The sequence below is a fragment of the Hemitrygon akajei genome, chromosome 2, assembly GCF_048418815.1.
Source record: "Hemitrygon akajei chromosome 2, sHemAka1.3, whole genome shotgun sequence".
NCBI lineage: Eukaryota > Metazoa > Chordata > Chondrichthyes > Myliobatiformes > Dasyatidae > Hemitrygon > Hemitrygon akajei.
Genome location: NC_133125.1, coordinates 18,431,667 through 18,455,316, shown reverse-complemented (window position 1 = coordinate 18,455,316; position 23,650 = coordinate 18,431,667). Strand labels below are relative to the sequence as shown.

Genomic DNA, 23,650 nt, shown 5'->3' with positions numbered 1-23,650 from the left:
AGTTCTACCTACATGCCAACTCTGCAGTCAGAGGAGAGAATATATTAGGCCTGGTCTATACCAATGTTCTCGCAACCTTTAAGGCTACCTGCTGCCCTCACCTCAGATACTCGGACCACGTATCCCTTTTGCTAATTCCTGTTTACAGACTGCTGGTTAACTGAGTCAAACTAGTTTGCAGGGAGATCAGGACCTGGCCAGAAGGTATCACCTCTGCACAGACTGGAGTATATTCAGAGTTGGCTACCTACGATCATCACATCAACGTTGTTGAACATGCATGATCGGTGACTAACTTTGTAGGAAAATGCATTGAGCATGTTACTGTGATTCAGCGTTACACTGCCAGGGCTAACCAGAAACCATAGTTGACTGCAGACCTTTCTGCACTGGCTGGAGATCAGGATGCTGCGTTCAGATTGGGGGATAGGATTGCCAATTGGCATAAGAACAACAACCTGAGTCTCACTGTAGACAAGACGAAAGAGATGATTGTGAACATCAATAGCTCTGCTGTGGGAAGAGTGAAGAGCACAAAGTTCCTTGGTGTGCACTTAAGGGACAATCTAACCTGGACCCACAACACCTCCTCATTTGTCAAGAAGGCACAGCAGTGTCTACACTTGAGGAGGCTGAGGCATGCAAGGTCTCCTGCCCTCATTCTAACAACCTTCTACAGAAGCACCATCGAGAGTGTCTAGACCAGCTGCATCATTCTGTGGTTTGGAAGCTGTAGGCAAGCCTCCTGCAGAGGATAGTAAAAATCGATCACTGGCATGACCCTCTCTCCTTTTGTGACATTTATTGGGAGCATTGTTTATAAAGGGCCTGAAGCATTGATAAGGATCCCACAATCCCACTGCTATCAGGATGGAGCATCAAGATTAAGATTTCCAGATTTGTTAACAGCTTCTTCCCTCAGGCTGTGAGACTAATGATTACCCTGCAACATCAGGGTCTTGTCACTAGCACAGCAAGTTGTTTACTGTTCACCTGTGATGGTACTACATGCACTTTTATTTTTTATTAACTTATTTGCAGGCAAGACCGCTACAGAGGATAGCAAACATTGCTGAGCCAATCACCGGGGTGACCCTTCCCCCTTTTGCAGTATTTATGATGACATTTGTGGTAATATTTTGTTTAATGTACTGTGTGTGATGTATGCTTTGTGGGTGGACTGTGGTCTGGTGGAACGTTCTTCCATTTGGACAGTAAGATGCCAATAAACTTGAACTTATTTCCTAGAAACTTGTTCTTTCTCATATGCTCATCAAATTTTCTCCTGATTCAACTATAGCTAAACCAGACAAGGGGTGTTTACTGTAGGCAAGCAAGGTACTAACCAGATCGTCTTTGGGGTTTGGGGAGAAAACCAGAGCACCTGGAAGAAGCCCAAATGGTTATAGAGAACATGTGGAAATTTGACACTGTCACAGAGTGGAGTTTGCACATTTTGACAGAGGGCAAATTGTATCCAGGTCACGGGTGCTGCTTCTGCTGCAGTAACTACTATATGACTTTGTTTTAACAAAGATACTAGCCAATTCATATAAAACACTTTTCTACAAGCAGCGAAATAATAACATCCAAATAATCTGTTTTGTTGTCGATGTCTGACAGATAACTATAGGTCACGTTTCCTGACTCATCTGTAGAAGAATCTGTGGTTCCAACATTCGTCATCAGTCAACTCAAAACTTGCACAGTTTTGAAGTGGAAGGAGGTCTTTCTCAGGATCAATATGAGATTTATTAACACTGACATATGATGTAAAATGTGTTGTTTTGCAGCAAAGATATAAAAATCTATAAGTAAATAGTACAAAACAAAAAGGAACAACGAGGTAGTGTTCATGGGCTCATAGACCATTCAGAAATCTAATAGTAGAGGGGAAGAAGCTGTTCTGAAATCTCAAGAGATTGCTTGAGAAGATTCACCATGGCACAGAACTCTCGTCCTCTTTAGGAGTTAGGACTGTGGAACCTTTTATATCCAGTTGAGATGAGACTTCATTCAATATCTCAAATTAAAAGACAATACCACCATCATCAGTGTATTGAAAATCTTGTGTCAAGTCTAGAGAGAAGTGATAAATTGCTCCAGTTTGATTAATATTAATTATGAATCATTCAAAACAAACAGCTCTCTTTCTATTATGGACCAGCCTAAGATTGTATAGACATGTGGCATATACAGGCTTAGTGGTTGTAGACTTTGAAATACCATTCAAGAGATAAGTTTAAAGAGCTAAAAATTTTGGCTCCAATGGCATATTTAAGTTTGCTGATGACAGCACTGTGATTGGTCCAATCAAAGTTGGTGACGAATAGAAACTCTGACTGAGTGATGCCACAACGCAACCTCTCACTCAATGTAAGCAAGACCAAGAAGCTAATTATTGAGTTCAGGAGAAGGAAACCAGATGTCCATAAGCCAGTGCACATAGGAGGATCAGAGGTGGAGAAGGTCAGCAACTTCAAAGTTCTCCGTTTTATCATTTCAGAAGATCTGTCCTGGGCCCAGCACTCTTCCCACAATTACTTTCAAGGACTCAACATCCATCTCATAATCTCCATATTTATTCCTCATTTATTTTTATTATTTTTTCATTTGTGTGTGCACAGTCTATGGTCATCTGCACATTGGCAGTTTGTCTGTCTTGTTGGGTACAGTCTTTCATTGATTCTGTTGTGTTTCTTGGATCTACTGTGTATGCCTGAAAGAAAATGAATCTCAGGGTTGTATATGGTGACATTATTATGTTCTTTGAAATAAATTTACTTTGAAAGTTGAATTTGGTAAATTGATTTATTATTGTCACATATAATGAGGTACAGTGAAAAACTTGTCTTGCATACCATTCATAAGAATCAACTCATTCCACTGTGCATTGGGATATTCAGGTTCAGATCTTAGCTCAAGCTGCTATCATAAAATTTCTTATTTTACTAACCTTTAGAACCCAATTAACCAAAATAATCTAGAAGTAATTGAATTGTTTTGGTGTCCTTCACAGGTATGTTTGGCATATCCATGCAATAAAAGTTTGTGTTCATTATTATTGTTTTGTGGCATGTTCAGTGCATATAAATGAAGAAAGATATTACCCAGTCTCTTCCTTGCAAGGCATATACCTGATCGCCTGAAACCATGGACATAATGTCTCCTTATCTTATTTGAAATTTCTTTTCACACTTCTTTCTATTCCTTTGGAAAGCTGCCAACCTATCCTCACTGCTAGTGGAAGAAAAGGGAAGTATCAATCTCTGTATGGCTTAAATAAATGGCTAGGCATACAGGACATTCAATGATCCTCCATAATTTTCCTCATTCCTACTTCTGGGATGAAATTAAAATTGTGAAATGATGAATACCTATTGTACACTGTTTTTGTACCTACCACAAAGGTTGATTGGGTTAATTTATCAGCAAATTATAATGCATATTTTACTACATATTGTGCATATTTTCACATTAGAATTGTACATTTTTTCAGAACAATCTGACTTTATCAAGCAATAGTAAATCAAGGCAACAGGAGCGGTGTCTCAGAAAGGTAGCGTCCATTATTGAGGACCTCCAGCACCCAGGGCATGCCCTTTTCTCACTGTTACCATCAGGTAGGAGGCACAGAAGCCTGAAGGCACACACTCAGCGATTCAGGAACAGCTTCTTCCCCTCTGCCATCTGATTCCTAAATGGACATTGAACCTGTGAACACTACCTCACTTTTATAGTACATATTATTTCTGCTTTTTGTATGATTTTTTAATCTACTCAATATATGTATACTGCAATTGATTTATTATTATTATTTTTCTTCTTCTATATTATGTGTTGCATTGAACTATTGCTGCTAAGTTACAAATTTCATGACACTTGCCGGTGACAATAGACCTGATTCTGATTTATTACTGCTTGATACATAATTACCTTAATGACTGAGAACCTTCATGGACAATCTGTCTTTCTGTTACTTGGGTCTTTCATATTCTATTGTTAAACATCATGGGACTCTTTCCTGCTTTTGTTCTGTTTACTTTTTGTAATTTAAGATTCTTGTTGACTTTTCCACGAATTTATTATCTTCAAACTGATACTTGATATTCTACAGTATTGTGCAATTTTACCCAGTTCTCACACTGCACATTTTGGACTTGGTTTTGAATCCAAACTGAGGCAAGAAAGATTAAGGTTGATATCTGTATGGTGCTTTTATAGTCTTAAGATTTTTCCAATGATAATTTGAACCAATGAGACCCTTCACAAAATAAAAATGGAATTTACTAGATACTCTATCAACCTCAGCTCAACCTTTTAACACTTCCTTCTATTGTATTTTATGTATTCAAATAGCTTCTTCCAGAAAGCATGTAATTTCTTTCCATCATTTTGTGTGATAGCAAGTTCCATATTCAAACCATAAGTTAAGAAAGTTTAGTTTTTTCCCCACAAATGGACATGCTTTCTCCAAGACATTCCTATAACAGATAACCTCGAACTCTAAATAAAACAAAATCTAGCCATTCAGTCCTTTCTCATAGTGACAAGTTGTTAGTTACAGTACAATTCTCGTAAATTTTGTGTCCATTATAACTCTCCTATAATGCAAAGATCAGTCATATCAGGTGCTCAGAGTACCACCTGACAACTTTAACATGACTTCATTATTATTGAGTTCAGTATTTCCAGAAAGAAACTGTAATACTTCACTGTCTTTATAATCATTCCTGACCTGTCATAAAGCTTTTAATGAATTGTTCACCAGCACACCTATTCCTTGCTACTCTGATCACGCTGGACATATCCAGCAGGTCACGTAGCAACAGTGAACAGAGAAACTGAACATATCAGGTCTCTAGTCCTTCATCAGAACTGGAGAAGTGTCTTTCTGACCTATTTATTATCCAGTCTTCTAAGGTACAAAAATTGCTATTATGCTTTGTATTTCAATGCTCTGCCTTGTCTTTACCTATGCTAAACTTCATTTGTCACATAACAGCTCAGTATGAGAGTTTCATGTTGCTTTCTGCTCACTGACCGTGTGTCAGTCAACATGCACAATCATTAGGTATGTTTAGATGACAAAAATGGAACTCATTACTTTGCGCTATTAAATGGGATTGGTTTCTCCAATCTTCGGAAATATTTTATATAGTATTTATATCAGCACAGTTTGTGGATTGGAATCTGTAGTATGGCATATTTCTTGTTGCACCTAATACGGTGGCCTGCAGTCAACAAACAACACAGTGCTAAATGGAACCGAACTGAGCAGGAGCTGAACATTCCTGGACTGTTTTGTGAACTTTGTGGTTTTATATTTTATATTCTGTGTTTTTCACTCCTTTTGCCATTTGTGTGATTTGTTCTTCTTTTGTACATTAGGGGTTTGATGTTTTTCTTTGAATGGGTTCCATGGTTTGCTTTGTTTCATGTCTGTCTGTAGGAAGATGAATCTCAGGGTTGTATACTGCATACATACCTTGATAATAAATGTACTTTGAATAACATTGATAAACTTGTAATTATTCAACTCTATGTTATTTGGCTACAAGGGCTAATGAATGCCAAGTTAGTTTTGTTCAAAAAAGGATGGAGGCAAAAGGAAGGTAACTATAGGGCAACAACACACACAAAATGCTGGTAGAACACAGCAGGCTAGGCAGCATTGATAGGGAGAAGAGCTGTCGACGTTTCGGGCCGAGACCCTTCGTCAGGACTACAGGGCAGTTAGTTTAACATCTGCAGTTGGGAAAATGCTTGAAGCTATCATTAAAGAAGAAATAGAGAGGCATCTGGAAAGAAATGGATCCATCAAGCAGACGCAGCATGGATTCAGCAAAGGCAGGTCCTGTCTGACAAACTTACTGGATTTCTTTGATGATATAACGAGCACAGTGGATAGAGGGGAATAGATGGGCATTATTTTCTTGGATTTCCAGAGACATTTGATAAGGTGCCACATAAAAGACTTATCCATAAGATAAGGATGCAAAGAGTTAGGGATGATGTATTAGCATGGAAAGAGGATTGGTTAACTAATAGAAAGCAGAGAGTGGTGATACATGGGTGTTTCTCTGGTTGGCAATCAGTGGTGAGCCATGTGCCTCAGGGGTCGGTGCTGGGCCTGCAACTGTTCATGAAATACATTAACAATCTAGAAGAGGGGACTGAGTGTAGAGTATCTAAGTTTGCTGATGATATTAAACTGAGTGGAAAAGTAAATTGTGCAGAAGATACGAAGCATCTGCAGAGAGATATAGATAGGTTAAGTGACTGGGCAAGGGTCTGGCCGATGGAGTACAAAGTTGGTAAATGCAAGGTCATCCACTTCGGAAGGAAAAATGAAAGAGCAGATTACTTAAGTAGTAAAAAAAAATGCAGCATGCTGCTGTGAAGAGGGACTTGGGAGTGCTCGTGCATGGATCACAAAATCTTGGTTTGCAGGTGCAGCAGGCTATCAAGAAAGCAAATTGAATGTTGGTCTTCATTGCTAGAAGAATTGAATTTAAGAGCAGGAAGGTTATGCTGCAACTGGACAGGGTACTGGTGAGGCCGCACCTGGAGTACTGAGTGCAGTTCTGGTCCTTTAACCATATAACAATTACAGCACGGAAACAGGTAATCTCGGACCTTCTAGTCCGTGCTGAACGCTTACTCTCACCTAGTCCCACTGGCCCGCACTCAGCCCATAACCCTCCATTCTTTTCCTGTCCATATACCTATCCAATTTTATTTTAAATGACAATACCGAACCTGCCCCTACCACTTCTACTGGAAGCTCGTTCCACACAGCTACCACTCTCTGAGTACAGAAATTCCCCCTCGTGTTACCCTTAAACTTTTGCCCCCTAACTTTCAACTCATGTCCTCTTGTTTGAATCTCCCCTACTCTCAATGGAAAAAGCCTATCCACATCAACTCTATCTATCCCCCTCATTATTTTAAATACCTCTATCAAGTCCCCCCTCAACCTTCTACGCTCCAAAGAATGAAGACCCAAGTTGTTCAATCTTTCCCTGTAACTTAGGTACTGAAACCCAGGTAACATTCTAGTAAATCTTCTCTGTATTCTCTCTATTTTGTTGACATCTTTCCTATAATTCGGTGACCAGAACTCTACACAATACTCCAAATTCGGCCTTACCAATGCCTTGTACAATTTTAACGTTACATCCCAACTCCTATCCTCAATGCTCTGATTTATAAAGGCCAGCATACCAAAAGCTTTCTTCACCACCCTATCCACATGAGATTCCACCTTAATGTACCATTATTCCTAAATCACCCTGTTCTACTGCATTCTTCAATGCCCTACCATTTACCATGTATGTCCTATTTGGATTATTCCTACCAAAATGTAGCACCTCACACTTACTTCATTATCCAAAACCTACTTCATTATTTACTTGAAGAAGGATATAGTAACTTTGGAGATGGTGCTGAGAAGGTCACCAGGTTGATTCCAGAGATGAGGGGGTTAGACTATGAGGAGAGATTCAGTCACCTGGGATTGTGCTCACTGGAATTCTGAAGAATGAGAGGAGATCTTATAGAAACATACAAAATTATGAAAGGGATAGATAAGATAGAGGCAGGAAAGTTGTTTCCACTGGTAGATGGGACATGTACTAGGGGATATAGCCTCAAGATTTGGGGAAGTAGATTTAGGACGGAGATGAGGAGGAACTGCTTTTCCCAGAGAGTGGTGAATCTGCCCAATAAAGCAGTGGCACAAATATTTATGTCAATAAATATATTTAAGACAAGGTTGGATAGAGTTTTGCATAGTAGGGGAATTAAGGGTTTATGGGGAAAAGGCAAATAGGTGGAGATCATGAGTCCATGGTCAAATCATAGTCTAACTCCCCTCATCTCTGGAATTAACCTGGTGAACCTCCTCTGCACCACCTCCTAAGTCAGTATATTCTTCCTCAACTAAGGAGATCAGAACTGCATGCAATACTCCAGGTGCAGCCTCACCAGTACCCTGTACAGTTGCAGCATGATCCCCCGCTCTTAAACTCAATCCCTCTAGCAATGAAGGCCAACATTCCATTGGCCTTCTCGATAGCCTACTGCACCTGCAAACCAACCTTTTGTGATCCATGCACAAGCACTCCCAAGTCCCACTGCACAGTAGCAATTTTTTTTTACCATTTAAATAATAATCTGCTCTTTCACTATTTCCTTCAAAAAGGTCAGGCAGCATCCATGGAAATGGGTAAACAGTTGACATTTTAGGCCAAGTCCCTTCGTCGTGACTGGAAAGGAAGGGGGAAGATGCCAGAATAAAAAAGGTGGGGGGAGTGTAAGGAGGAAAGCTATGAGGTGATAGGTGAAGCCAGGTGAATAGGAAAGGTAAAAGGCTGGAGAAGAAGGAGTCTGATAGGAGAGGAGAATGGACTGTCGGAGAAAGGGAAGGAGGAGGCGCACTAGGGAGAGGTGATAGGTAGGTGAGAAGTAGTAAGATTCCAGAGTGGGGAATAGAAGAAGTGAGGGGGAGGGAATTGTTTTTTTACCGGAAGGAGAGATCAATATTCATGCCGTCCAGTTGGAGGCTACCCAGACTGAATATAGGTGCTCCTCCTCCACCTTGAGGGCGGCCTTATCATGGCACAAATGAGGCCGTGGACTGAGATGTCGGAACGGGAATTAAAATGTTTGCCATTGGACAGCAGTTTTGGTGGATGGCACGGAGCTGCTACACAAAATGGTCCCCTAACTTACGATGGGTCTAACCAGTATAAGGCAGGTCACACCCGGAGCACCAAACACAACAGATGACCCCAGCAGATTTACAGGTGAAGTGTTGAGCCTCACCTGGAAGAACTGTTTGGGGTCCTGAATGGAGGTGACAGAAGAGGTGAATGGACAGATGTAGTGCCGTCCTCTTCCATGATTAAGTGCTGGGAGGGAGATTAGTGGAGAGGGACAAATGGACAAGGAAATCACAGAGGGAGCGATCCTTGCAGAAAGCGGGTCGGGTGGGGAGTAAAGATACAGTGGTAGGATCCCTTTGGAGATGGCAGAAGTTGCGGAGAACAATGTACATTTGCATATCATTATTCTGTAAGAATAATTTACACTTACACAATACCTTCAATGTTGGTAAATGATTAATAAAACTTTATAAAAAAGCATGACAAAAATAGAGACATTATCAGAAAAAAAGGCCTTTAAAGGGAGAGCTAACCTAAACCTAGAGGGGGATTTTAAAATAATGAATAGGAAGTAATTGAAATTTTTACAGTGAAAATTCCAGAACATGAGATAAAGATAATTAGGAGTGGCTGCATATGATGAACTAAAAGAAATAGCAGATAGCTAAAACTCCAAAGCTAAAATCCCACGTCTTAAAGACACACCTTTTCATCTAAAACTGCTCCAGCCTCTCTCCCTTTTTTTGTTCTTCAACTATGTTGTCAGTGGTGGAAGCTATCACCAAAGATCTGCCTTCATACTGAGAGCACACTCCCTTATATGCTAGGTATTATAGTTGTGCCAACTGGCTCCGAACAGACTTAAAAGATTTTAACAGACAGACAGACATACTTTATTGATCCCGAGGGAAATTGGGTTTCATTACAGTCGCACCAACCAAGAATAGTGTAGAAATATAGCAATATAAAACCATAAATAATGAAATAATAATAAGTAAATTATTCCAAGTGGAAATAAGTCCAGGACCAGCCTATTGGCTCAGGGTGTCTGATGCTCTGAGGGAGGAGTTGTAAAGTTTGATGGCCACAGGCAGGAATGACTTCCTATGACGTTCAGTGTTGCATCTCGGTGGAATGAGTCTCTGGCTGAATGTACTCCTGTGCCTAACCAGTAAGTATATTGTGGAGTGGATGGGAGACATTGTCCAAGATGGCATGCAACTTGGACAGCATCGTCTTTTCAGACACCACCGTCAGAGAGTCCAGTTCCACCCCCATCACTGGCCTTACGAATGAGGTTGTTGATTCTGTTGGTGTCCACTACCCTCAGCCTGCTGCCCCAGCACACAACAGCAAACATGATAGCACTGGCCACCACAGACTCGTAGAACATCCTCAGCATCGTCCGGCAGATGTTAAAGTCAGTCTCCTCAAAAAGTAGAGACGGCTCTGACATCCATAAGGAAATGAAGACCATTAGCAGCAGTGGAAGGTTACACTGCTACAATTTGATATTACCCTCTCTCTTCATTACTCAATCAGCCCAGATGAGGAATGCAGAGGAGCTTTTGCAATGCTTAAAATACTATGTTAGGTTGTGACATACCTATTAAAAAAACAATAATCTAGTGTACTAGACATAATGTAGCTTAGCAATTCTACAACCAATGCATCATAGTAATACCCTGCATTCAGTCATAAATAGTGAATATCAAGAATAAAAACAGGATAATGGAAATCTAAAACAAAGAAAGAAAATATGGAAGGTAATCAACAGGTCATGCTGTGTCTGTAGGAAGAGAAAATCAATGTTTAGGGCTTGGAACCTATCGTCCACCATCAATGTGTACAATTACACAGCAAACAACAAATTCTAAAAATTCCCATCTGTAATGATTGCAGAACCAACATGAGTGCTGAAGAGAAAGCTGATATGTTCACAAACATTTGCACAGAAATGCTGATTATATCCATCTTTCATAATCTCCTGACTTCATGCTTTATCTTATAATGCTATCACAGTTACAAAAGTTTATTAAATTATGGCAAGTGAGGGTGGTTCAGAAGAAAACGGGTATTTATTGTTTCACATCAATTGCAGAGTTTACAGATTCTGCATATTCTAGTGAATTTATTTCAATCTGGCCTATGATGTTGGAACTAAACCCCTTGATATAAATACCTCAGCTAGAATCCTTTGTGTTTTACCCAAGTTTTCTCATGCCAATTGACAGAGAATGGATGTAATAATTTACATAACTATTATTTGACAAAAATGAATGTAAAATTACTAGTGTTACGTATGTTTGAATTGAATATAAAAAGGACAAGGAAAACTAAGAAATTTAGGAGTTGAAGGGTTCATGGTTGAGCAGGTGTTCCAAAGAGCTCACCGTTTCAGAGGAAAGTGTATCTTGAGGTGAGCCGATGGGCCACACCCGGTCACAGAATGAAGCGGCACACTCCAAGGTGCCAGATCAAACTTCCGGGCGAGGAGCTGCCCCAGGCCTTCCTTCAGCGCCACGCCCTGCCCGTGCCCCGTGCCCATTCCTCCGCCCCGGGCCTTCCTTCAGCGCCACGCCCTGCCCGTGCCCCGTGCCCATTCCTCCGCCCCAGGCCTTCCTTCAGCGCCACGCCCTGCCCGTGCCCATTCCTCCGCCCCGGGCCTTCCTTCAGCGCCACGCCCTGCCCGTGCCCCGTGCCCATTCCTCCGCCCCGGGCCTTCCTTCAGCGCCACGCCCTGCCCGTGCCCCGTGCCCATTCCTCCGCCCCGGGCCTTCCTTCAGCGCCACGCCCTGCCCGTGCCCCGTGCCCATTCCTCCGCCCCAGGCCTTCCTTCAGCGCCACGCCCTGCCCGTGCCCATTCCTCCGCCCCGGGCCTTCCTTCAGCGCCACGCCCTGCCCGTGCCCCGTGCCCATTCCTCCGCCCCGGGCCTTCCTTCAGCGCCACGCCCTGCCCGTGCCCCGTGCCCATTCCTCCGCCCCGGGCCTTCCTTCAGCGCCACGCCCTGCCCGTGCCCCGTGCCCATTCCTCCGCCCCAGGCCTTCCTTCAGCGCCACGCCCTGCCCGTGCCCCGTGCCCATTCCTCCGCCCCAGGCCTTCCTTCAGCGCCACGCCATGCCCGTGCCCATTCCTCCGCCCCGGGCCTTCCTTCAGCGCCACGCCCTGCCCGTGCCCCGTGCCCATTCCTCCGCCCCGGGCCTTCCTTCAGCGCCACGCCCTACCCGTGCCCTGTGCCCACAGGCCGGCAGAGACCTTCTCTGCCGACTGGCTTCGGCACTTCAGAGTTTCAGTTCCTCTTCTCCAGCGCTTTCTCTTCTCTCTAGAGCCCGACGTTCCACATGATTCGCCCCCTCCCTCCATATATTTCGGAACTCAGTAAATCATAATTTAAAGAAAACATGTGTTTCTTGCGAGCTAGGGGGCAAACACATCCTTTAAATAGATCATTTGTACGTATGTGATTCGCACTTTTTTTGCCTTCGCTTTCTCGTTGCACCTGCTGCTCTTTAATGCTCTGTAGTGTTCATCCCAACATTTGCTGTTTTTAATGTTCCAGTAACTTTGAAATGTATAAAGCGCCCTCAGCCCTGAATGAGTTAAGTTGTCAACTCTTCAAGGAAGAAGCACAAAACGAACTTCCTGCTTTTGTAAAGGTCCTTAAATGGATTTGAGCTCAGAATTTAGTAACCGTCTGAAGATAAGGCTTTGCTGGTATGAACATGGATATGCGTGAACAGTTAGAAAAATATCTCTCCTAGACAATAATTTACAAACTAGACATTAGTTGACATGTTTATTATTCAGACAATTAAATGATAGCCTCAGGGTATTTGTTAACCAGAATTCTAACTCCGCCTCTTGTTAATAATGCAAATGCAATTCTGCTTATCACTTCGTTGAAATACCCTGAATTCACAAGCAGGTACAAGCTTGTCAACTTCCATGTAAAGGAAGAACCTTTATTTTTAATCAGCAGACTTGGATTTTCTTGCTAAAAACCATCAGCAATAGAAGTCAAATGATAAAACTGAACTACTGTATGTGAGAGAACTTAGGATGTATAATTTGTTCACTTAAGTCTGACTGTTGTAGTTTTACTTATCTGCTTGAAATATGGCTTTAACAAAATCTGCTAAAGAAAAGCTTGAAGGTATCTATAATCCAACATTTGTTCTTGATGAAAATATAAATGTGGAACAAAACTCAAGATCTAACAATGAAAACATCCAAGAAGTATCAAGTCAAGAATTTGAGGAAGGACCATGTGGCTGGGGATCATTTACATTAAATTACATTCAGTGTTGCAACAACCCTAAAGGATATTTACTCTTTTACAGTCTGTTATCTATCGTACAAGGTAGGTTTTACAATTTTCTTATTTCTTTAAATATTGTTAATATTGTTTTCTTGATTCCCTCTAATCATTATCAGACTTACAATTAAGACTGTGAATCAGATGATAAAAATGAGTACAGTATTATAACCAATGCACAATATCAATCATAAATATTCTTGATCCTTGGACAAACGTGCTGGCTATCCTTCAGCAATTCTCCAATTTATTAAGAAAACAAGCTGTACATGCTTTTGCAATGGGTAATTTAATTGGAGTAATTTAAGTCACCTAGCTCTCCTTAGAATCAACTCCCTTTATTCCTAACTCAATACAAAACAACATGGATTTAAGTCTTTTATAATTGAGTATAAATTATTGTTCAATAAATCCTAGTATAATGCCTGATCGGAAACTTCTTCCCCTCGCAACCAATTTCCTTATATGGCATAATTTGGATAAAAGGCTTTCGAAGTTCAAAGTAAGATTTATTAGATAGTTTTTTTAAAATACATTTTCTACATCGCTACAGATTAAAAAAAACCCAGATCAAAATGAAGAACATTAATACAGTGCAAAAATAAACATACAATAATATAATACAAAAGAAGATAATTGAGAAAGCACCCAAATTGAAGATATGTAAAATTAGTATCCTCCCCAAACCTCGCAACAAAAAAGAACTTCAGACCAACCACAACACAATCTAGAGAGTATACATCAGGACATTCAAACCCCCAAAACTGTAAATACACTTAGCAACAGAAGATATTAATGCCTACTACCAACAAAAAAGGAGCTGAAAGCAAGGGACCGAAAGAGAAAACCTTAGTTAAGAGGAAGGTTATGAAAATACTCAATAAAAGGTCCCCAGACCTTATGGAACTTTGTATCCGAATTAAGAACTGAATAATGAATTTTTTCAAGGTCTAAGCAGGACATAATATCATTAAACCATTGTGCATGCGTGGGCGGGTCAACATCCCTCCATCTAAGAAGGATTAACCATCTAGCCAGGAGAGAAGCAAAAGATAATATTCGACACTTAGTCGAACTCAGGCGTAAATCTGTCTCACCCAAAAAACCGAACAAAGCAATTAAAGGGTTAGGTTCTAGGTGGTGATTCAGAATACAAGATAACGTTATGAAGACGTCTTTCCAAAATTTCTCCAAGCTAGGACAAAACCAGTACATATGAATGAGAGAGGCCTTGCCCCTTTTGCATTTATCACAGAGAGGACTAATGTTAGGGTAAAATCGAGATAGTTTAGATTTAGACATGGGCTCTATGAACAATCTTAAACTGTAAAAGGCAATGGCGAGCACAAAGAGAGGTTGAATTAACCGATTTGAGAATCGAATCCCAAGTCTCATCAGATAAGGATATATTTAAATCATGCTCCCAAGCCAATCTAATTTTATCCACAGGGGCACGCCGTAAGGATGCTAATTTATCACGAATAAATGATATTAAACCTTTACCTAGTGGATTAATAGAAAGAAATAAATCCATAACATTTTTCTCAGGCATTTCAGGGAAGTTAGGAATTAAAGGATTAATAAAGTGTCTAATTTGGAGATATCTAAAAAAATTAGCATTGGGCAGATTGAACTTGGCAGAGAGCTGTTGAAAAGATGCGAAGCGATTATCAATAAAAAGATCTTCAAAATGTCTAATGCCCTTCCTATACCAATCATGGAATGCTGAATCATACATAGTAGGTAAAAAAAGGTGATTATGTAAGATAGGGCTAGAAAAGGAAAAACCATGGAAACCATAAAACTTCCTAAACTGAGCCCATATATGCAAAGTGTGTCTAACAAGAGGATTAACAATTAATCTGGACAAACTACTAGGGAGTACAGAGCCAAGAAGTGCAGAGATAGATAAATCTTTAGTGGAACTCAACTCCATTGCTACCCAATTAGGGCACTCTGGTTGGCCATGGAAAAAAGACCAAAAGGTAGCACAACATATATTGGCTGCCCAATAATATAAACGAAAGTTAGGTAAAGCCATGCCACCCTCTTTTTTAGATTTTTGGAGATAAACTTTATTAATTCTAGAGTGCTTATTCTTCCACAGGTATGACAAAATAATAGAGTCTAAGGAATCAAAAAAAGATTTAGGAATAAAAATTGGGATTGATTGAAATAAATATAAAAGTTTAGGGAGAACATACATTTTAACAACATTGATACGACCTACCAAAGACGTAGATAGAGGTGACCATTGTAACAGACTCTGTTTTATAGTATATGAAAGATTGGCAAAATTTTCACGAAAGAGATCTTTAAACTTCCTTGTGACTGTAATCCCAAGATAAGTAAATTGATTATGAACTACTTTAAAAGGGAGATCACGAAATGTTAATTCTTGTGCTTCTTTATTAATTGGGAAAAGTTCGCTCTTATGTAAATTAAGTTTATAGCCAGAGAATTGGCTAAACTGATCAAGAAGTGAAAACATTGGAGGTAAGGATGTAGACGGATTTGAAGGAAAAAGTAATAAGTCATCAGCATAAAGAGAAACACTATGCTCAACACCCCCTCTCCAAATCAAAGTAAGATTTATTATGAGATCACATGCATGTCACTACATACAATGCTGAGATTCTTTTTCCTTAGCAAATCCATAGAACAGTAACTATAAACAGGATCCATGAACAACATACTGTGCATTTGCAAATATAAGTAAATAGCAATAATTAATAAGCATGAAATAACAAGATAAAGAGGTCTTAAATTAAGACTATTGGTTGTGGGAGCATCAAAATAGAATGTGTTCATTTATCCTCTTTTGTTCAAAAGCCTGATGGTTGAGGGGTGGTAACTATTCTTGAACCTAGTGGTGTGAGTCCTGAGGTACTTGTACCTTCTACCTGAAAGACAACGGTGATGAAAGAGCGTGGCCTGGGTAGGATCTTTGATGATGGATGCTGCTTTTCTACAGCAACATTTCATGTGTGTGCTCAGTGATAGGGAGGGCTTTACCAGTGATGTACTGGAGCGAATGCACTACCTTTTGTTGGATTTTCTGTTCAAAGACTGATGTTCCCATACCAGGCCATAATGCAGCCAATCAGCACACTTTCCACTACACATCTATAGAAATTTCCCAAGGTTTTTAATGACATACCAAATCTCCGCAGACTCCTGAGGAAGTAGAGGCGCTGTCATGCTTTCAATAAGCTTTAAATTCAATTTGTGAAATTACAAATTCTGGCTTTTGACACTTCTTTTCACACAATACTTCTGTTACTACAGAAGAAAGTAGGTACAAGAGTAAGGCCGTCGGGCCCTTCAAGCTTGCCCCACCATTTAACATGATCACTGCTGACCTGCGCTGGCCTCAAATCTTCTTCTGTGCCATTTCTCCATATTCCTCTATTCTTCAATCTATTAGTATAACACCACCATTATAGCTGGTTCCACCATCAACCCTTGGCACCCTGTTCCATGCCCCTAACACTTTCTCTATTAAAAAGTCTGCCCCACACATCTCCTTTAAATTTTTCCCCTTTCTAGTATTTGACATTTCTATGCTGGGGAATAGAATATTCTAAACATCTGCCCTCTCTATGCCTCTCACAATTGTATAAACTTCTTTCAGATCTCCTCTCAACCTCCAGTATTCCAGAGAAAACAATTCGGGTTAGTTCAGCTTCTCCTTCAAGCTGATACTGTCTTAGCCAGGCAGCATTTTGCACTGTAATCCAAATTGCCAATGACATTTTGTGGCCATTTTGGCCCTTGTAATTCACTGCATATGTTTTTCTGCTTTCTTTATATTCGTCAAAGATTCTGTCGGCTTTCAACTTCCTGTACATTGCATTTGTTTCCCTTTTTCTTTTTCATTAAATTGACCCCTTTCTTTATCCAAGCCTCCCTTGCCTTGTTGTCCTTGTTCTTCCTCCTTACTGGAACATGCCAGTTCTATACTTGGATCAGCTGATCTCTAAATAATTCCCACATGCAGATGTGGATTTGCCCAATACCAACTGCTCCCAATTTACCTTCTGCCCATAAAGTTGTAATTTACCCTCCCCCAATTTAATGCTTTACCAACAGATCCAGATCTTTCCTTGTACATTGCAATGTTAAAATTGAAGGATTTGTGATTACTGTCACATCAAAACTCTCATCACCTGGCTAGGCTAGTTTTCCAACATAAGGATCTGTTTGGTTCCTTGTCTAGTTGTACTATTGCACATACTGTTTCAAGAAACCTTCTTGGATGCATGTAACAATACGGTCCCTTCCCTGTCTAGTTCCCTTGCACTGAAGACATCAGATTAATATAGGGGGGTTTAAAGTCACCCACTATGACACCCCTGTTGCTTTTGCATTTTTCCATCTGGCTACGTACCTGTTCCTCTATCTCCCCCTGGCTACTGGGAAGCCGGTAGTATTAACCCATCAGAGTGACTGCACCTTTCTTATTTTTCGGCAGTACCCATACTGCCTCAGTGGACAAGCCCTCCAGTATATCCTCTTTGAATGTAGCTGTGACATTCTCCCTGATTAGTAGTAATGCAGTTACCCCACTGCTCTTACCTCCTCCTGAATCCTATCATTATGGGTAGCAGAAGAAGGCAGAATCATGAGAGAGGTGATAGGCAGCTGAAAGAGGAGACAGAGTGAAGGTGGGATGGGGGAAGGGAGAGGGAGGGAATTACCGGAAGTTGGAGAATTCGATGTTCATACCAAGGGGCTGGAGACTACCCAGACAGTATATGAGGTGCTGCTCCTCCAGCCTGAGGTTGGCTGCATCATGGCAGTAGAGGAGGCCATGTATGGACATATCCGAATCGGAATGTGAAGCAGAGTTGAAGTGGGCGGCAACCAGGAGATCCAGTCTCTTGTGGCGGACGGAGTGGAGGTGCTCGACGAAGCGGGGCTTGACTAGAAATTTGAGCTGCCGGTCCTGTGCCTCACTAAGTGTGTAATGTCAACAAATGTATTGATCCATGGTCCAAGGCTTTACTCCTTGTATTAAAATAAACACATTTCAGCCCAACAGTCCCACTGTGCACATTTGCCTGTCTTTTCTATCAGGCTTACTTGCCCTAATCCCCAGCTTCTCATTAACCTCTCCACCTGCTGACCTGCCACTCCGGTTCCCACCTCCTTGCTATTCTTGTTCAAACTCTTTCGAGTAGCACTGGAAAGGCTCTCTGCAATCATCTTGGTTCACCTCCAGTTTAGGAGCAACCTGTTCCCTCCAGACAGGTCCCAGCTGTCCTGGAAGAGAGCCCTCCCTTCCACACTGGCTCATTAGTCACACATGAAGCTGCAGTGCCTTTCTTGTTCTCGGTAAGTAACTTACAATATGATCTCATTTCCTGTCGTCTGGCATTTTTTTCCTACTCTTATTGAGCACGTCACTTTGTTCCATTTTTTTTATCTCTAAAAGTCACATAAATAGTTACCAACCTTTTTAGCAGTGTATTCTTCTCTAAACATTTGCACCAAGTAATTTCTTATTGTAACATCCTGTCCTCTTTCATAATCACCTGATTGTCTTCTGTCTTTAAAAGAGACTAGACTGCTTTGCTATGTGGTAATGTTTACCACATACTGAGTGTTCTGCATTTGAAAATCAGTGACCTCTGGAGCGGAATGGAACTACACTAGCTCTTGTGTCTCTTTGAAAATATGGTTGGTTTCACCCTATTGGGATTCCATTGGCATACGTACTCAGTGGCCATTTTATAAGGTACAGGAGGTACCCAATGAAGTGGCCACTGAGTCTATTTCTGTATTTTCGTGGTCTTGTACTACTGTAGCCCATCCACTTCAAGGTTCAACATATTGTGCATTCGGAGATGCTCTTCTGCACGCCACTGTTCTAACACATGGTTATTTGAGTTGCTGACATCATCCTGTCAGCTTGAACCAGTCTGGCCATTCTCCTCTGACCTCTCTCATCAACTAGGCATTTTCACCCACAGAACTGCCACTCACTAGATTTTGTTTTAGATGTAAACTCTAGAGACTGTTATGTGTGAAAATCCTGAGAAATGAGCAGTTTCTGAGATATTCAAACCACCCCATCTGGTACCAACAATCATTCGGTGGTCAAGGTCACTTTGATCACATCTCTCCCCCATTCTGATATTTGGTCTGAACAAAAACTGAACCTCTTGAGCATGTCTGCGTGCTTTTATGTATTGAGTTGCTGCCACGTGATTGGCTGATGAGTATTTGCATTAACGAGCAGGTATACGAGTGTATCTAATGAAGTGGTCAATGAGGGTATAAGCAGCCGGGCATGCAGTTACTGATATTGTTCCCCATGGAATGCTCACTTTGAACGCTACTGTGTGAAATTAGATCATGATTTGAGTTTGTTGGCGCTGACGGCTCAACAAATCTATTGCTGATCTGCAGCAATAGATTTGAAACACCCTCCAAGTCATCCATCTTGGTGCTGCAGAGAACGCAACCCACATGAATATCTCTTAATTTATTTGCCAGTTGGTTTTCCTTCAGGCCCCCTCAGCTCGACAGCCTTTACATGCCAAAGACCCCGTTTGTGCTCATATGACCTACACTGCCCAAGCTGAACACTTGGCTATATCTCCCCATCATCCCTCATCCAACCACACCACACCTTCATCCAGTTAACAACAGATTCAACTCATTCCCTACATCTGAACTTTAGCCCAACACCTCACCATGATCTTCTATTCTCCTCCACCGTGGGGCTCAGTCTATTAACAAGCACAAGTCCAGCTTCACTTTCATCCACAAGGACCTTGGAGTGACCTGCTCTCTCTGTACGACTTATAGCAGTGTGAGATCACTCAATCTTCTGCTTCTCCATTCACTGCATATGTTAGAGTATTTAACTGATGGGCTGTGAAGTTATACTGCATGATTAAAGGTGCTAAGTGATCACTGAGTACTGGGATCCCTCCTCCCTCAATACCATTCAGGAACCCAAATGGTCCTTCCAGGTGAGATGATACTTCACCTATGAATCTTCTGGGATCATATACCGTGTCCGGTGCTCCCGATGTGGTCTCCTGTGTATCGGTAAGATCCAGTGTAGATTGGGAGACTGTTTCACTGAGCACCTGCACTCCATCTGCCAGAAAAAGTGGGATCTCCCAGTGGCCACCCATTTTAATTCCACTTCCCATTCCCATTCTGACTTGTCAGTCTATGGTCTCCTCTACTGTTGCAATTATCACACTCAGATTGGAGGAACAATGCCAACGGAGATGGGAGTAGACTCTCACATGGTGGATTGGATAGTGGACTACTTGACAGATAGACCTCAGTATGTGCGGTTGGGAGACTGCAGGTCTGACACGGTGGTCAGCAGCACAGGGGCGCCGCAGGGAACCGTACTCTCTCCGGTCCTGTTCACCCTGTACACATCAGACTACCAATATAACTCGGAGTCCTGCCATGTGCAGAAGTTCGCTGATGACACGGCCATAGTGGGGTGTGTCAGGAATGGACAGGAGGAGGAGTATAGGAAACTGATACAGGACTTTGTGATATGGTGCAACTCAAACTACCTGCGTCTCAATATCACCAAGACCAAGGAGATGGTGGTGGACTTTAGGAGATCTAGGCCTCATATGGAGCCAGTGATCATTAATGGAGAATGTGTGGAGCAGGTTAAGACCTACAAGTATCTGGGAGTACAGTTAGACGAGAAGCTAGACTGGACTGCCAACACAGATGCCTTGTGCAGGAAGGCACAGAGTCGACTGTACTTCCTTAGAAGGTTGGCGTCATTCAATGTCTGTAGTGAGATGCTGAAGATGTTCTATAGGTCAGTTGTGGAGAGCGCCCTCTTCTTTGTGGTGGCGTGTTGGGGAGGAAGCATTAATAAGAGGGACGCCTCACGTCTTAATAAGCTGGTAAGGAAGGTGGGCTCTGTCGTGGGCAAAGTACTCGAGAGTTTAACATCGGTAGCTGAGCGAAGGGCGCTGAGTAGGCTACGGTCAATTATGGATAACTCTGAACATCCTCTACATAGCACCATCCAGAGACAGAGAAGCAGTTTCAGCGACAGGTTACTATCGATGCAATGCTCCTCAGACAGGATGAAGAGGTCAATACTCCCCAATGCCATTAGGCTTTACAATTCTACCGCCAGGACTTAAGAACTTTTTAAAAGCTATTATTAATGCTTTTTGAGATAGTGATTTAGATGCATATCATATTTTTTTACTGAGTTAAGTATTATATGTAATTAGTTTTGCTACAACAAGTGTATGGGACATTGGAAAAAAGTTGAATTTCCCCATGGGGATGAATAAAGTATCTATCTATCTATCTATGTATTCTGTTGGATAGGCTCCAACCTGATGGCATGAACATCACTTTCTCAAACTTTCAGTACTGTCCCCCCACCCCTCTCCTCCACCATTCCTCATTCCCATTTCCCTTTCTCACCTTATCTTCTTACTTGCCCATCACCTCCTCCTGGTGCTCCTCCCCCTTTCTTTCATGGCTGTCTGCCTTCTCCTATCAGATTCCCCCTTCTCCAGCCCTGTACCTCTTTCAGCAATCAACTTCCCAACTCGTCACCCCTTTCCTCCCCTCCCCTCCCCTCCCAGTTTCACCTCTCACCTCATGTTTTTTCCTCCCCTCCCCCCCCAACTTCTGACCCGGACTCCTCATCTTTTTTTTCTCTCCAGTCCTGATGAAGGATCTCGGCCTGAAACGTTGACTGTACGCCTTTCCATAGATGCTGCCTGACCTGCTGAGTTCCTCCAGCATTTTGTGGATTTCCAGCATGTGCAGATTTTCTCTTGTTTGTGACTGAGTACTGTGAAATATTTTTGGGAAACCAGGGGCTAACTACAGGTGCCCAGCTTTAGGAAGAGCATCCATAAGCTGGAAAGAATGCAGAAAAGATTCAGGGCAATTTAACCAGGTCTGGAGGGAATGTGTTACAAGGAGAGGGTGGATGGAATGGAAGGTTTTTTTCCCCCCTGGAGTATAGGAGGCTGAAGAGAGACCTTAAAGTGGTATATAATATCATAAGGGAATTAGATAAAGTGAATGGTCATAGTCTTATCCCAGGGTAGAACAGTCTAAAACTATAGGTCACGGGTTTAAGATGAAAGGGGAGGGATTTTAAGAGGACTTGAGGGGCACATTTTTTACAGTGTGTGTTAGGTAAGTGGAACTAGTTGATAGAGGAAGCTATTGAGGTGGATACAAGTCGAACGTTTAATATCATTTATCCAGGGATTTGGATAAGTAAGGTTTAGAGGAATATGCCCAACTGCAGGCAGATGGGCCAGCTCAGGTGGGCAACTTGGTTAGCATGAATGAGTTGGGCAGAAGGGCCTGTTTCTGTACTATATACCTTTATGCTACTATAGTTACTTGGGTTTAGACTGATCTGGAACAGTGTTTGAAATTTGGGGACAGATCTCTCTTCAGGGAGCTGGAATCTCCTGAGGTTTAGTAATTCTACAGTTTTAAATGAATGTTGTGCTTTGGACATTGTTAAAAGTTATTTTGCTGAGGTGACTGAGGTTGATGAATGTGTTGTAACTGAAGGTTCTGGTAAAGTACCATACATTAGTATTGCTACTAAAATTGAAGAGGTGGTAGAAGAATGGTGGTACAGTTGGTTGCAGCATTTGAGAGGGGAAAAAAATATTCTGACTAGCTTTTTGTTCAGACTGGAAGGGATGTGCACACTATATATGATAATGTTCCTGTAGTGAACTTTAGGAGTTGGGGATAAACTCAATTTTGTAATTTGCAAATAGAAGAAGATTTGAAAATGTAATAATTACCTTTTAGGGCATTTCCAAGACGTGAACCCTGAAAGATAATTTGTCTTTTGGGGAATTGCACTGGGTGAATCTCAATCAACAAATGTAAAGGAGTGAGGAACTTTAGGAGCAGTGTAAATTGATGAACAGATATTCAGTTATAAATGCCTTTGATATGAACAACAAGTCTGAGAAGAACAAATAAACTCACAGTGGAGTGGAATAAGTGATTATCAAGCTGAGGATATAAAGGCAGAAATGCAATCAGGATTCAATAGTGAGAAACAGAAGCATGTTTTAATTATAGTCAGAGGTCCAGTGTTATGTCTTCGAATTACTAACTTGCAAATGCAATTTTTTGATAATAAAGACAGGAAACACCCATGTGAAAATGAGAAAGTCACAACTTCAGCTATAGTAATAATCTCTGTGAATTTGACTGAAGATATAAGACCTCATTTGCAAATTTCAAAGGAATCCATTAGATGCATGGTGGATCCACTTGACATTTGTTTGTCAAATATTTTTAGAATAGCACATTGTTATAGATTAGTTTATAAAACCAGTTCTTAATTTGCCTAAACCATCTGTGTAACTGAGTTTCCTATCCCAGTAAACTTTTTAAAAGACAAATAAAATTATTTGAATTAGACACTTTAGAGGTGGTGGTGGGCACCTTCTGTGACTTACATAGAGTTTCAATGCACATCTAAAGTATCAGCCCAAATGCTTCTTTTCCACTTTGAGCAGGAATGTGCCTGAGGTTCTCAGAAGTCGGTAAGAAAGTTGGGTTTGTTCAGGGCGACTTTGAGCATATCATTGAATGTGTACTTTTGTCTACCAGGAACTGTGATAGAATTTGGTGTAAAGTCAGGAGTATATATAG

At 41.4% G+C, this 23,650-nt stretch overlaps 1 protein-coding gene across 1 annotated transcript in view; it reads left to right on the top strand.

Annotated features, from left to right (window-relative positions):
• The first annotated feature begins 12,264 nt into the window (after positions 1-12,264).
• The window catches only part of LOC140739507 (solute carrier organic anion transporter family member 4C1-like), an 83,462-nt gene continuing 72,076 nt past the window's right edge, over positions 12,265-23,650 (top strand). Inside the window, exon 1 of the mRNA XM_073067871.1 lies at positions 12,265-13,030. Coding sequence (XP_072923972.1) covers positions 12,787-13,030 — 244 coding nt within the window. The 5' untranslated portion in view covers positions 12,265-12,786. The remainder of the gene's footprint in view (positions 13,031-23,650) is intronic.